The sequence below is a fragment of the Leucopleurus acutus genome (assembly GCF_964270905.1).
Source record: "Leucopleurus acutus genome assembly, chromosome: 19".
Classification (NCBI taxonomy): domain Eukaryota; kingdom Metazoa; phylum Chordata; class Mammalia; order Artiodactyla; family Delphinidae; genus Leucopleurus; species Leucopleurus acutus.
Genome location: NC_139161.1, coordinates 18,733,611 through 18,748,918, shown reverse-complemented (window position 1 = coordinate 18,748,918; position 15,308 = coordinate 18,733,611). Strand labels below are relative to the sequence as shown.

The 15,308-nt window shown below is 41.6% G+C and overlaps 1 protein-coding gene across 29 annotated transcripts in view; it reads right to left on the bottom strand.

Annotated features, from left to right (window-relative positions):
- BRCA1 (BRCA1 DNA repair associated) overlaps positions 1 to 15,308 on the bottom strand; it is a gene marked incomplete at its 3' end in the record, with an annotated part of 61,661 nt that overhangs the window by 21,277 nt on the left and 25,076 nt on the right. For 14 of the 29 annotated variants that reach the window (XM_082861118.1, XM_082861122.1, XM_082861108.1 and 11 more), the window contains 3 exons: positions 15,039 to 15,155; positions 11,249 to 11,337; positions 5,047 to 5,218 (listed from right to left, as the gene is read on the bottom strand). In XM_082861118.1, coding sequence (XP_082717244.1) covers positions 5,047 to 5,218; positions 11,249 to 11,337; positions 15,039 to 15,155 — 378 coding nt within the window. Of the gene's footprint in view, positions 1 to 5,042; positions 5,219 to 11,248; positions 11,338 to 11,747; positions 15,156 to 15,308 lie in introns of all 29 variants that reach the window. The other 15 variants (XM_082861102.1, XM_082861106.1, XM_082861113.1 and 12 more) reach the window with 5 other exon arrangements.

Genomic DNA, 15,308 nt, shown 5'->3' with positions numbered 1-15,308 from the left:
GTCTTCTATCCATTACAAAGTCACTGATGACTATAATTTATTTTGAGCTTTTATTAGAAAAGCGAAAATCCATAAATAAACGCAGAAAAATTTAAACAAAGGGCTGTATTAATTAAACTAGTTTTTTAAGACACTGGGTAGCCGGGGGGGAAATAATCATTGATTTCCTGAGTTAATCCTCAAATACATTATTTATAGTTTCCTTTATACTCTTCTCTTCTGGACCTGTGAGTTTCTAGGGACACAAGAACCCTGCCTGGAGCTACTGTAAGGTGCTGAAACAAAGAAGGGTCTAACCATGCACCAGCAGGTTTTTCTTCCAATTGGAATGTAAAGTTTTTAATATAGGCATCATTTTCCCCTAAATACAAGGTGATCACTGATAAAAGGTAATGTGCAATGTCTAAGGAATCACACCAAACAGAATTAATTATTTTTTTAATTAAAAAAAACTTATTAAAGTATAGTTGATTTACAATGTTGTTAGTTTCCGGTGTACAGCAAAGTGACAGAATGAACTATTGGAAAGGGCTTTTTTATTTTTTTAAGTGGAAGGGTGGGGAGGGAAAGGCCTCAGACACAAAAATAGATATTAAAAAGTCATTCTACCATCTGGACATTTAACATACAAGTTCCTCTTTTCACTACAATGGGGCCCAAGCTACAAAGAAAATAAGCTAACCTGAGTTAGGACTCAATAACTCAATAGTACCTAAAAAATACAGGGAAAAACTTTTCTGCTCTTCTTTTTCCTTAATCCTTATTTCATAGATGCAGTGATCCACAGTCCAAGTACTGGAACAGTACTGTAGTCCCCCCTGAAATCATTCCTTCATCTGTGGGTCTTAATATGTTATATTCTTCATGGGTAGGGAATACAGGCCAGACCAAACATTTAATAAATTTACTGACTGCCTATTAGGTGCTAATAAGCATTGTTGAAAGTATTGGGAAGAATCAAAGAGAAAGACATTGAAAAGGAGGAAAGAGATATTGAGAAATGATAAACTATAATGAACGTTCATTTCAGGAATGAACGTACTGTAGGGCAGAAAAGCTCAGATGTGTCTGAAAATCATTTCAGCTGTAATGGACTACGATGTTACAAATGCTAATGTTTGCTTTATGAATGACAGGTAATTCAGGAGGAAAAAAACAAAACAAAAATAAAAACAAAGTGCCTGATATGAAATAGCTTTACCTGCAGAGGGAGGTACACATCATTCATAATGGGTAAGAATACACATTTGCACAAAAATATTATGCAGGCTTGGGAATGACCCTTAGGCAAACAGTAGGACAGATCTAGGCTGAGGGCAGGACATCTGATGTAAAGGTCCTGGAAAAGGAGCTTTCATCATCATTAAGAATACAGATTCTTAAAAAATAAAAACTGGGGCTTCCCTGGTGGCGCAGTGGTTGAGAGTTTGCCTGCCAATGCGGGGGACACGGGTTCGAACCCTGGTCTGGGAAGATCCCACATGCCGCAGAGCAACTAGGCCCGTGAGCCACAACTACTGAGCCTGCGCGTCTGGAGCCTGTGCTCCGCAACAAGAGAGGCCGCGATAGTGAGAGGCCTGCGCACCGCGATGAAGAGTGGCCCCCGCTTGCTGCAACTAGAGAAAGCCCTCCCACAAAAACGAAGACCCAACACAGCTAAAAATAAATAAAAATAATAATAAAATAAAAATAAATTAAAAAATAAAAACTGGTGAAATATGATTAAGTCTAGAGTTTCACTTATTACTAGTAATGTGCCAATGTTGGTTTCTTCGTTCTGACAAAATTACCATGGTAATGTAAGATGACAACATTAGGGGAAACTGAAACTAGGTAAGGGGTAGAGTTCTTGTAGGAACTCTCTGTACTATCATTGCTGCTTTTCTGTAAATCTAGAGTTATTCAAAAATAAAACATTTATTTAAAGAATAAGTCATTTTAGTACAGCTGAAGGTAAACAAAACTCCTTTTCCCAGGATTAAGAAGTTTGCTTGAATTTCAGTTAGACTCACACCAATTTAAGAGGGAAAAAGGCACAAAACTTGAGCTGCTATTAAGTAGATGTTCAAATTGTTTCAGAAATAAAGCCACAAAATTCCAGAATCCATACCCAGAAATCTTCTTTCAGTAACTCTAGAGTGGGCTTCAGAGTTTTAATCATGTGAATTAAAATATTTATTGAGCGCCTACTGTGTTCCAGGCTCAGGTGTAAGGGTTCTCTGCCCAGATGGAGCCTACATTCTAGTGGGAGGTAAGGAGGAACTCTAAACAACATGCAAAACAAATTCGATATTGTTAAAAGTTAAGGGCCGGGCTTCCCTGGTGGTGCAGTGGTTGAAAGTCCGCCTGCCGTTGCAGGGGACACGGGTTCATGCCCCGGTCTGGGAAGATCCCACATGCTGCGGAGCAGCTGTGCCCATGAGCCATGGCCGCTGAGCCTGCGCGTCCGGAGCCTGTTGCTCCGCAACGGGAGAGGCCACAACGGTGAGAGGCCCGCATACGGCAAAAAAAAAAAAAAAAAAAGTTAAGGGCCTTCCCTGGTGGCACAGTGGTTAAGAATCCACCTGCCAATGCAGGGGACACAGGTTCAAGCCCTGGTCCGGGAAGATCCCACAAGCTGTGGAGCAACTAAGCCCATACGCCACAACTACTGAGCCTGTACTCTAGAGCCTGTGAGCCACAACTACTGAAGCCTGTGCACCTACAGCCTGTGCTCTGTAACAAGAGAAGCAATTGCAATGTGAAGCCTGCACCCCAATGAAGAGTAGCCTCCGCTCACCGCAACTAGAGACAGCCCGAGCCCAGCAACGAAGACCCAACGCAGCCAAAAATAAATTAAAAAAAAAAAAAAGGTTAATAAGGGCTATTGAAAAAATGTAACAGTATAACAGGGTAAAGTGGGGCTGGAAAAGTCAGAGACTTAAAAATTACAATAAAAAATACCGTGGTTGGGCTTCCCTTGTGGCGCAGTGGTTGAGTCTGCCTGCTGATACAGGGGACACGGGTTCGTGCCCCGGTCCGGAAAGATCCCACATGCCGCGGAGCGGCTGGGCCCGTGAGCCATGGCCACTGAGCCTGCGCGTCCAGAGCCTGTGCTCCGCAAAGGGAGAGGCCACAGCAGTGAGAGGCCCGCGTACCGCAAAAAACAAAAAAAACAAAAAAAAAAAACCGTGGTTATAGGTGATCTCCTTGAGAAGTAGCATCTGAGCAATTTGAAAAACATATTCAAGTTGTGCAAATATAAGTGGGCATGGCAGACACTCTCTGTGGAGTTGGGAGAGGGGACACTTTTTTTTGTTTTTTGGGTTTTTTTGTTTTTTTTTTGCGGTACGCGGGCTTCTCACTGTTGTGGCCTCTCCCGTTGCAGAGCACAGGCTCCGGACGCACAGGCTCAGCGGCCATGGCTCACAGGCCCAGCCGCCCCGCGGCATGTGGGATCTTCCCGGACCGGGGCACGAACCTGTGTCCCCTGCATCGGCAGGCGGACTCTCAACCATTGCACCACCAGGGAAGCCCGGGACACTTTTTTTTTAAATGGAGAAATTCTCATAAGCCTCTCCTCCCTCCTCTCAACATTTACCCACCTACCTCAAAACTCTGAGGATGTTATAATTTCATGAGAAAGTAGACCAATGAATAAGTTTACCACAAAGGATAGAGTAAAGGCTCTTTCATAAAAAAAAAAGTTTTATATAGAAATTCAGAAGAAATTTTCAGAGTTTTTCAAATCCATAGTAAAATAGAATATATAAAAGTATAGCACTTATGAAAAAAAAAAAAGCCACAAAGAAACATTTTGTGTACAGATCTTCAGGAAAAAATACGCCCCCCAACAAAGATGAGATAGTAGATTCACACATATATTCAAAGCCAGACAATAACATTTTATATCTGGTGCATTAAAATTGAAAGTCTAGTCTGTTTTTAGATTGAAGGTGGTGAAAGCACCAACAAGAATTGTGATGGTGGTGAGACTTGGGGCTACTTTATCTGGGAGATGAACTAAATGAAGATAGTTACAAAGAATGCATTTAAGGAAATACATTTTGAACCACTGCCATAGCAACAGAGTTCCTAGCTTCTCATGCATGAGCTACTTACTGTTTCTCTCTGAACATAAAAACACTACAAGGCACACTCTGGGACCAACGCCACTCTCTTGAATAATTAAGAGTAGAGTTCCTAGAAAGACTCAAAGGAAGGCCCTTTGGCCCCCTGTAGGCCTGAGGAAGGGAGGGAGAACGAAGAAGGGACTTGAACACTAAGTTAGCTGGGTAGCTAGCACTCTGGGAGTGCTAGTTCCTAAGCACCAGCTCTCTCCTGGAACCCAGGCCTATGCCTAGCCTCTCATGCGTGTCTGTGTATTTGCCCATTTAAAACCCTGCCTGATGTGTTGTTTTTCACAGGCTTTTTCCAGTTAAAACTCAAATTTTCATCTCACTTTCCTTCCTTTATACCAGGTTATTTCTCAGCTCGGTGCTCACTTCTTATAGGGAGTCAGCTCAGAGCAGCTCCACCTGCCCAGTTACTCCAAATGCCTCATCTTGTTGATAACAATCATGTTGTTATAAAGCACCTGTCTCTGCCACATAACTGGGCTTTCTGTGGATCAAGGTGCAGTTCCTGAAGTATAGACGTCTCTCTCTATAAACCAGAAAGTGATTAAATAGGGCTTCGTGATCTGACACCAGTGCTATAAGAAACATGTCTGAGTGGTTTTTTTATAAGCTTTCTAAAATGATGGGGTTACCTATTTCCAATCTGCCCCATGACACTCAGCTTCCTGTGGGCGCCCCATAGCATTTGCTTACTGTGGGTACTCAGATGACGATGCTTACTGACTGTCTTGGGCCCTCTGAATGGTAAATTAGTTGTAAGCAGGGACTAGAAGCAAGGCTCTAAGATTTCCCAAGGAGTGACTCGGCAAATATATGCTGAGCAAAGATCATAAAATGTTGGAGCTGGGTCCATACTTTTCAGAAAGAGATAAAGGCTTAGGGAGGGAAGAATTTTGCTTAAGGTAACAGTTTGGCCAATATTACAAACCTTTTTCTGACATGTTTTGTTCCAGATTTAGCAGGTCCTCAGAGGCACAAGAATCGGCTATGAGGGAAGGGGAGCTGTGAGAAGGCTGGCTCCCGTGCTGCTCTAACACAGCTTCCAGTTCGGCCATTTCCTGCTGGATCTTTAGCAGGTTATCTTGCATGGTATCCCTCTGCTGCAGACACGAGAAACGACACCAAGAAAGTTACACTCTTTTAGAAACTTGCCAGAAATCAAGAATATGTTACACCAATTAATTTTACCGTGGGACTTGAAATCACTTTGTATGGAATTATAAGTTCTGCCTGAGCACCTTTTTTTAAAATTTATTTATCTATTTATTTATCTATGGCTGCGTTGGGTCTTCGTTGCTGCACGTGGTCTTTCTTTAGTTGCGTTGAGCAGGGGCTACTCTTCCTTGTGGTGAGCGGGCTTCTCATTGTGGCAGCTTCTCATTGCAGAGCACGGGCTCTAAGCACGCGGGCTTCAGTAGTTGTGGCACGTGGACTCAGTAGTTGTGGCACGCGGGCTCTGGAGCACAGGCTGTCATTGTGGTGCATGGGCTTAGTTGCTCCGCGGTATGTGGGATCTTCCTGGACCACGGCTCAAACCCATGTCCCCTGCATTGGCAGGCAGATTCTTAACCACTGCGCCACCAGGGAAGCCCTGAGCACCTTTTAATCTGACCATATTCATGCAGTTAATGCCCATGAAATTATTTCAGAAAGATGTTAGAAGGGGAGAAAAAATTCCTCAAACTCTCCCAAATAGGCTTGTTTTATTGTGATGTCCTTTTGAAGTTGGTTATTTTCTTTTAAAGCTAGGGAGTGAAAAAATAAGGTACTTAAAACACTTTTGGTATTTAAAATTAGCATGATTCTGTTAACATCTTCCACAGGCTGCATTTCAAAAATTTGGTATTATGGCACTCATAAGAGATTTGGGTTAGTCCATATAAAAATGTCTAATCTCTGGCTTGTGAGGTCACTTCCTTTTCTGGGATTCTTTGAACATTTAGTTTCTAACAGAACAAGCAAAGAGCTAATTCATTAATTTATCTATTTATTCATTCAACAACTATTTGTTGACCACCTATTATGTGTCAGGCACTGGGGATACAGCCCTAGAATGGTGCTGCCATTCTAGATGGGGACGGGGTACCTAGAGATCGCTGCAGAGAAGAACCGGCTATATGGAAGGATCCAGCAGAAGGAGCCCTCAGAAAGCCTGTAAGGCCAGTTATTGTTCTCAATTCAAGATAATGGGCTCCTCTTGCTTATGAGGCTCCTGATGTTTATTTCTCCATATGAAGAAGAAATCTGCTAAGTCTAAGGTTTTTGATAAGCGAAGTATTTCGTAAGTAAGGAGCTCTCCAAAATATACATTTCTTCACTACTTTTAGAAGGAGCATGTATGGTTGCCAGCAAACCCTGGGGAAACAGATTGTTTCACCCTGTTTCTTCTGATCCTCGCAAATGACTTTGCCCTCTACTAAAAACAAGCCATCTACTTTCTCCTGCTACACTGAGTTCACAGTTTTTAGGAGGTTTTTATGACTGGGAAATGCATTCCCTGCTCCACTAAGGCTTCCACTACTACCCTGAGACTGCTTTGTTGCCAATGTCCACAGCAGCACCATTGCCACCACGTGGTGTCTTGTGAGTAGTTCCATTACTGATCAAATCCTAGCCAAGGGCTCACCTCAGTAAATCTGGAATGAAACCAGGATACCTGATAAGCTTCAAGGAGCTCTATCAGTCACTACTGCCACAACCATCACATCTAACTTCTGTGGCCATTAAATAGGTTAGAAAATCGGAAAAGTAATGGGAGAATTATAGGTACATAACTTTCCTTTGGGTTCTCCCAAAGCAGTTACTTTATAACTTGGACAAATTCCCCTGCAGGCAATTGGCCTGATACATTTGGGAGACTAAACCCAAATTGGTTACCAAGTTTTCTTGATTCTAATTCTTGTGTTTCTTGAATTAGTCCTACTTTTCTTTTCTATTCCCACTGTGCTACTCTGATATCTACTTTTAATACAGCTAAAGTTCCCTAAAAGCCATGTTTATCATGTCTCTTTTTTCCATTAGGAGCTTAGTTATATACAACTGCTCATATAAAAAGTTAACTTTCTGAATACTGTATAATTATTACTCGTTATTGATCTCATGATAAATTCCAAATTCCTAAGCACAGCATTCAAAAGGGCCTTCACGGGCTTCGCTGGTGGCGCACTGGTTAAGAATCCGCCTGCCAATGCAGGGGACATGGGTTCGAGCCCTGGTCCGGGAAGATCCCACATGCCGCGGAGCAAGTAAGCCCGTGTGCCACAACTACTGAGCCTGCACTCTAGAGCCCGTGAGCCACAACTACTGAAGCCTGCGTGCCAGAACTACTGAAGCCTGCACACCTAGAGCCTGTGCTCTGCAATAAGAGAAGCCACCGCAATGAGAAGCCCACGCACCACAACGAAGACTAGCCCCTGCTCGCCGCAACTAGAGAAAGCCCACATGCAGCAACTAAGACCCAACTCAGCCCAAAATCAATCAATCAATCAAAAGGGCCTCCAAACTCTGATCTTATCTCTTGTTTCTCCCCAAAACCACCACATATGCCCTGTTTTCCAGTCACATGGGACAACTTTGTGTTTCCTGGGCATGATTTCACGCCTCCGTGCCTTTGCCTTGATTTACTGCCTCTCTTCTCTTTCCATCTGGAAAAAATTCTCATCTTTTAAGGTCCAGCTTGAATATCTCCTTCAGAAGTCCCCACCAATAATACATCTCCTGTCAGGAACAGATGACCCCTCAGTGCTTCATTTATACTGCTAGTGCATTAGTATACCGAAGTGGAATGTTCCTCCCAGATGGATAGAATCCTTCCTTAATCATTTTTGTATCCCTAACACCCAGCAGGCAGTAAGCATTTAGTAAATGTTTAATGCAGAAATGAATTAATGAATAAATATAGTTAATCAGTCTTTGATAAAGCACAGATACTAATGATACCAAATTAGGATTTATCTCCTATATATGTCTCCCCAGTTCTGTGTAAACAGACCTTGGGAAAAGATCCCACTTCAATCATTTTGCTTGTTGGAGCTACTCTAGATTTAAGTTAGCCCTGAAATCTGACTTTGGCTCTGTTTTGGGTAGATGCTTGATAAAAACAGGTTATAAAATGAATCTTGAACAAATAGACATATATCTCTGGGAACAAGATCAGAAATACAGAAAACAAGGAGGTAGTTTATTGAATGTCAAATATTATACAATATGGCTAAGGCAGATGGAATCAGAAACCGAGCACTACAACTCTAAAACACAAGGGATAAAAAGGTGAAAGTCACGTTGACAGAGCCCCAAATCCACACTGAGAAAGGATCATAGTAATTGCAAACAGAGAAAAGGCCTCCTAGGGAATTCCCTGGCGGTCTAGTGGTTAGGACTCTGCACTTCCGCCGCAGGAGGCACAGGTTCGATCCCTGGCTGGGGAACTAAGATCCTGCAAGCTGTGCAGCACAGCCAAAAAAGAAAAAAAAAGAAAAGGACTCCAAAATCTTTTCATTAATTTAGTCACCATGGCAATCCTGCAGAAGTGGAGAATACAGGTGACAATTCAGGCACAGAACAGGCAGTGGTCTCAGAGGTTTCTTCCTGACTCCAGCAGGCTTCAGTCCTGGAGGGATTTGCTCTGTGTTGAAAACAGGCAGTAGAAGACAAGCCCTCTATCTATAGTCCTCATAGCAATGCCAAGACTCAGAAGTTTAGAACTGGATACTACCCAGTGTTGGCAAAGGTATAGGAAAATGGGAGCTACCAAGTACCACAGGGGCTAGAAGAGCACAGCTTGGTTCAGTCTTTCTAAAGGACAATTTAATAACATGTACCAAACAGAAAAATTCCAGTCCTAGGAATTTATACTAAGGAAGTCATTGGGGATGTGGGCAAATATTTAGTTATCAAGATAATACTACAGGGACTTCCCTAGTGGCGCAGTGGATAAGACTCTGCACTTCCAGTGCAGGGGGCCTGGGTTCGATCCCTGGTCAGGGAACTAGATCCCACATGCATGCCACAAATAAGAGTTCGCACGCCACAACTAAGGAGCCCGTGTGCTGCAACTAAGGAGCCGGCAAGCTGCAACTAAGGAGCCCGCCTGCTGCAACTAAGACCCGGTGCAACCAAATAAATTTTTTTTAAGATAATAATACAGTGCTGTACATGATAGCAAACTGTGTCTCTTGCCCTGAAACCCTCATATTCAGCAATAGGTTGAATAAATCATGGTGTACACAAGGAAAGAATACTATATAGTAGTTAAAAATAAATTCATTGAAGAAAATTTAGTGACATAGTAAAAACAATGTAAGTATGTAGAGTACCATCTGAATGTTTTTTAAAGATAAGGTATACACACACACACACACACCCCTGTGTACAATAGGAAGAAGAAAGAATATATACCAATAAGTTAATAGTAATGATTTTTAATGCATAGAATTTAATTTTAAAAATAATTAATACAAGTTCATGGTATAAAATTCAAGGCACAAAAGGATATTCAGAGAAAAGTAAGGCTTCCTCCTTCTCCTTCTCCCAATCATTTATTTCCCCACCTGAAGGCAACAACTATTACCTATCTTTTGTATATCATACCAGAGATAAATGTTAATATTTACCAAACCAATCTCTCTCTCTCTTTTTTTTTTTAAAAGTTTTGGTTGTGTTGGGTCTTAGTTGGGGCATGCAGGATCTTTCATTGTGGCAAGTGGGCTCTCTAGCTGTGCTGCGCAAGCTCAGTAGTAGCGGCGCACAGGCTTAGTTGCTCTGCAGCATGTGGGATCTTAGTTCCCCAACAGGGATGGAACCCGTGCCCCTGCAGTGGAAGCACGGAGTCTTAACCACTGGACTGTCAGGGATGATTTTTATTTATCTGTATTTTCTAAGTTTTTTATGATGCACATATACAATATTATAAGACTATCGGTTTTTCTCAGTTTTATCTAATCTGGAATTTCAGGAAGTTCAGGAAAAAATGTCACTTTTTGCTAGCAGCTGAAGGTGTATTTAAGGTTTAGGTGAGAAAAAGAAGTCATGGCAGGATGATTCAAGGTGGTCCAGGTATCTCCATTTTAAGAATGTACATACTATAGTTCAGAGATGATAAGTAAATTGCCTAGAGTAACACAGCCAGGTACAGAACTCTCACCATTACCACCAGCAACCACTGTGTCAATATTCTAAAAAAATAAGTTGAGGGTCTTCCCTGGTGGTCCAGTGGTTAAGACTCTGCACTCCCAATGCAGGGGGCCTGGGTTCGATCCCTGGTCACGGAACTAGATCCCACATGCTGCAACTAGAAAATCCCACATGGCACAACTAAAGACCTGGCGCAACGGAAGGAAGGAAGGGAGGAAGGAAGGAAGGAAGGGAGAAAAAAAAGCTGAATGAGCCTGAAGTTTTGAATGTGAGAACTTAGAAAATTTTGGTGCCACTCCTACAACATAAAAATTAGGAGACAGAGCCAGGTTCTGTGAGGAATATGATGTTAATTTTTAGATGCTGTGGTACAGAATGCTTTTTCTAGGAGACTATTCTGCCTGGAGTACTGAAATATTCATGTTACCAAATGTTGTAGATATGACAAAGCTGTTACCCCCCTCACAAGTCACCAAAATACTGGATATTGACCACTAGGAGCAAGAAGTAACATTGTGTACTTTTTAAAGAGAAAAGATGACTTACAGGCACTGAAGAACAAATAACTATACGATTTAAAAAGAAAAAAACAAAAAGAAGTATCCACCAAACAGTGAAAGGCTAGATAGTGTCTAACAGGAAGAGAACTCTGTAGGTGTCAATTTGGTACTGAGAAGAAACACACCCCTCTATTTGATACAGTAGTGCTTTCATATGTGTTTTTGCTATAGGGCAAATGGGTTTTGAAGGTTCCACTTATTCATTAAATTCAGTATTTAGTGTTCTGCAGTGAGCATGTTGGTACGTACATGTGTGTATGTGTGTGTATGAAGTAGGAGGTAATGTGTTCCATCTCGGTGCTTACAATCCAATTTGAGGAGACAAGGTCCCACACACACCTGTTATACCATTAATTCTAAGAGGTTATATAAGCAAATGTAAGAATGCGGGATGCATAGCACTGAGAACACCACACACACATCCCCATGTGCTTTTACCTGAGTGGTTAAGATATCGCTCTGAGAGGACAGCCCCAAACAGTCTTCAGAGAGGCTTGTTTCACTCTCATACTCGGATGCTGCTTCACCTTAAATGATAATAAAAATAGATTAAGATGTAAAAACAGACAGCCAATACTCCAACTTGCAGTACCTGTTTCTTCTCATTGACAGGACAAACTTCACTTTCATGTCACACAAAATGATTACACTCTTTGTTTAGGGACACCAGATTTCCTCTTAGGAATCGTAAGGATGAAAACCAGAAGCAAGTCCACCAATAATTAGGGCATTAAATCTCATTCAAATAGAAAAGATGTTCTAGCTGAGTAAAGGACTTTTGAGGAAAAGCACCTTGGGAGGAACATGTTTAAAGTTTAAGAAGCAGTTACTTTCATTGTACTTGGAAACTCGTAAAATGTGCTCCCCCAAAGGCATAAACATTTAGTTCATTTCTATAAAATAGACGGGGGCAAACACAAAAACCTGGTTCCAATACCTAAGTCTGAATCCACACTCTGCTCTTCTTGGCGATTATCCTCTTCCCAGCCAGTTTCCCTTTCGTCATCATCTGAAACCAATTCCTTGTCACTCAGAACTTCCTGGTTTTCAGACTGATGCCCCACTTGTTTGGAAAGAGGATCAAACATCAAGAAAGGATCCTGGGTGTTTGTATTAGCGGTCAAGTCTTCCACTGCACTGCACCGTGAAGAAAATAAGCTATCAGAACATCTCACTTCCTCATGAAGGTGATGTTCCTGGGATGCCTTTGCCGATGTTACGTGGTCACTACACTCATTTAAACTATTCTTCAATGATATTAGGTTCTCCTCTGTTTCCTTAGATAGATCCTCTGTGGCAACAGCATTATGTCTGGTAGATGGAGACAGTGTATTGGTTACTTTACCAAGTAAGTGTTGGAAGCAAGGAAGCTCTTCATCCTCACTAGACACATTCTCTTCTGAGGACTCAGCCCCTCTTTCGTGACCCTGAACCAAAGATGTATGATGGGCTAAAGGGCCAGGGCTCCTTCTGAATTCTCCTTTTTGGACACTTTTGCTAAAAACAGCAGATCTTTCCTCAATGTCACTTTCAGCAAAGTTGCTACTTTCCTTTATTTTGTCATCATTTAACAACTCATCAGGTGTCTCAGAACAAACCTGAGAAGCATGGCTTCTTCCCATAGGTTGTTCTAGGTTATCTGGATTTAGACATGGGGAGAAACCTTCATTAACAGCCTGAAGTGTGCCTTCATTTTCTCCTTGCCTTTTTATTTCAGGAAGCTGACAGTTACTTACAGGAAGACTTTGCTTATAGACTTCGGGTTGCATAAGACCTAATCTGAGCGAAGCACTTAATTTAGGTCCTCTATCTAGTTTTGCTTGAATGTTTTCACCACTGGAACCTACTTCATTAATACTAGAGCCTACTTCATTAGTACTGGAACCTACTTCATTAATACTGCTTGAGCGGACTTCTTTAAAAGTGCTTTCTCGACTGTTATTTTGGCTAATTGTGCGCACTGTACTTTGAACGATGCTCTCGTTTTCCATTGCTCTTTCAGGTGACATTACAGGTTCCTCAAACTTTTCCTCTGACAGGTTTTTCTTACGTATAGTTTTAAAAGATGACCTGATGGGAGAAAGTGATGGTATAAGATATGGGTTGTGTGAAATCCCATGTTTAGTTGCAATAATGAGCTCAGTTTTGTTGCCTCTGAACTGTGATGACTGACAAAGCCTAGTTACTCTTTCTGGGCTACGTTTGGCATGATCGCTCGGCTTCTTATCTTTTAGACCAGCGACAGGGAAGTCCACAGTTGTATTAATTGCCCGCACATGCTTGATTTTAGACTCACTCTTTCCCTGATTTTCTTCTTTTTGTCTGCATTCAAGAGGGACTCTTGGACTTTGTTCCCTTAAGGACCCAGAGTGGGCACAGACTGTTGCACATTCCTTTTCTGGATTTTCTGGATTTGAAAACAGAGCAAACGTCTGACGCTTTGAAACCTTGAACATATTCTGCAAATACTGTGTATCAAGTTCACCCTCTTCCATTTCTATGCTCGCTTTCTGAATGTGGTTAACGTCATGTCCCAGTGGATCCTGAAAGTCCTCTGTGTCGTTTCTAATATCTTTAGAACAACCAGGGATAAGTTCCTTGGGGCTTTCAATTGCTGCACACAGACTCACATGTTGATTTGGTGCTGTCTTTGCCTTCCCTAGGGTGTCAGCTTCCAGTAATGAGATACTATCCTGAGTGCCATAATCAGTATCAGGTACCAAGGAAATACTGGTACTCTCTACAGCTCTTTCAATTTGCAAACCTTTTCCTCTACTTAATGTCAGATCTTTGGGGTCTTTGGTATTATTTGACACTTGAATTGTTCCTAGGCTCTCCTCTCTTTGAAGGCTAGGATTAACAAACTCTTGAAGTTTATTAGAACCAGAACAGTGAGTAAAAACAGGTATGTTTGTTAAATTTAGTTCTGGGTAAGTGTCACTGGCAAGTCTCTTAGTTATTTGTTTGTGTGGCTTGTCACTCTTCTTGGCTCCAGTTGTAGGTTCTTTATCTCCCATGAATTGAAGCTTTTTGCCGTGCCTGACTGGCATTTGGCTGGAATGTTTTTTCTTCATCTCTTCACTGCTAGAACAACTATCAATTTGTAGTTCAGTATGATTAGGTGGGCTTGGGTTTCTACTGACTGCTAGTTCAAGTGCATGAATGTTCCTGGTAGAGGACTTCCTCCTCAGCCTATTTTTAGGTGCTTTTGAACTATGGATATTCAATTCTAGTTCCATATTGCTTATACTGCTGCTTATAGGTTCAGCCTTAGTTCTGAAAGCAGATTCTTTTTCCAATGATTCTGTTAGGTTAGCGTTTTTCTCTTTCTGAACATAACCACCTTTCATTTCAGTCTCATGACCATTACTAGTAATATTTATCCCATGACCATTCTGCTCTGTTTGGTCAGTTCCCTCAATTATTTTTTCAGGAGTCTTTGGAAGAACTGCCAAATCGACTTTCTTGATAAAATCCTCAGGATGAAGGCCTGATGTACTTCTCCTTTTACGCTTTAGTTTTTTTGTGAGGGGGCGCTCTTGTGTTATCTGAGGTTCTACAGTAGATGCTCCTATAATTAGATCTTCAGCTATGCGGCTCAAGTTAGGGAGGCTTGTCTTCCTCTGATAGGTTTTCCCAAATATTTTATCTTCAATATTACTCTCTACTGGTTTGGAGTGGACTCTTTCACGTATTAAAGCACCATGAGGATCACTGGCCATTAAGTCTATTTTCTCTGAAGAACCCAAATATCCATCAACTTCCTTTGGAACTTCCACTGCACGAGCTACTTCAGTGTTTGATTCAAATGCCCCATCAAGTGAGTCGTAAGAAGTTAGCATTTCGTCACTTCTGGAAAACCATTCATTAACTCTCTGTATGCTGCTATTCAGTGTTATCCAAGGAAACTCTTGGGAATCTCTAGGACTGTCAGAGGAGGCAGGTTTCTGCTTATTCAGTTCTTTTCTCCCATATAGGGGATCAGCATTCAGAACTACCTTTTTCTCTGTACTGGGAGTCTGCCTATCATTACATGTGTCCTTACTTTCAGCCCATCTGCTCTGTTGGCTCTTTCCTAAGACAAGCTGTTTGCTTTTATTACAGAATTCAGCCTTTTCTACATTCATTCTGTCTTTAGTGAGTAATAAACTGCTGTTTTCATGCTGTAATGAGCTGGCATGAGTATCTGTGCCACATGGCTCCACATGCAAGTTTGAAACAAAAATACCCTGATACTTTTCTGGATGCTTCTCAGTTTCATGCTTCTCAGTGGTGGTCAAATCTTTACTACTGAATTGATGATGTTCAGCCTTTGTTATGTCCTTCTCAGAAAACTCACAAGCAGCTGGAAAAAAAAAAACAAGGTGCTTAAAAACTGAATTATTATGAAAAAAATAGGTACTTAATACAACTTGGTTGAGGGGGAATGAAGGAACTGGTTATTCTTAGAGAAACCTCAACTATCAAGTGTACTGAAGACGTAGCTCATACTCTTCTG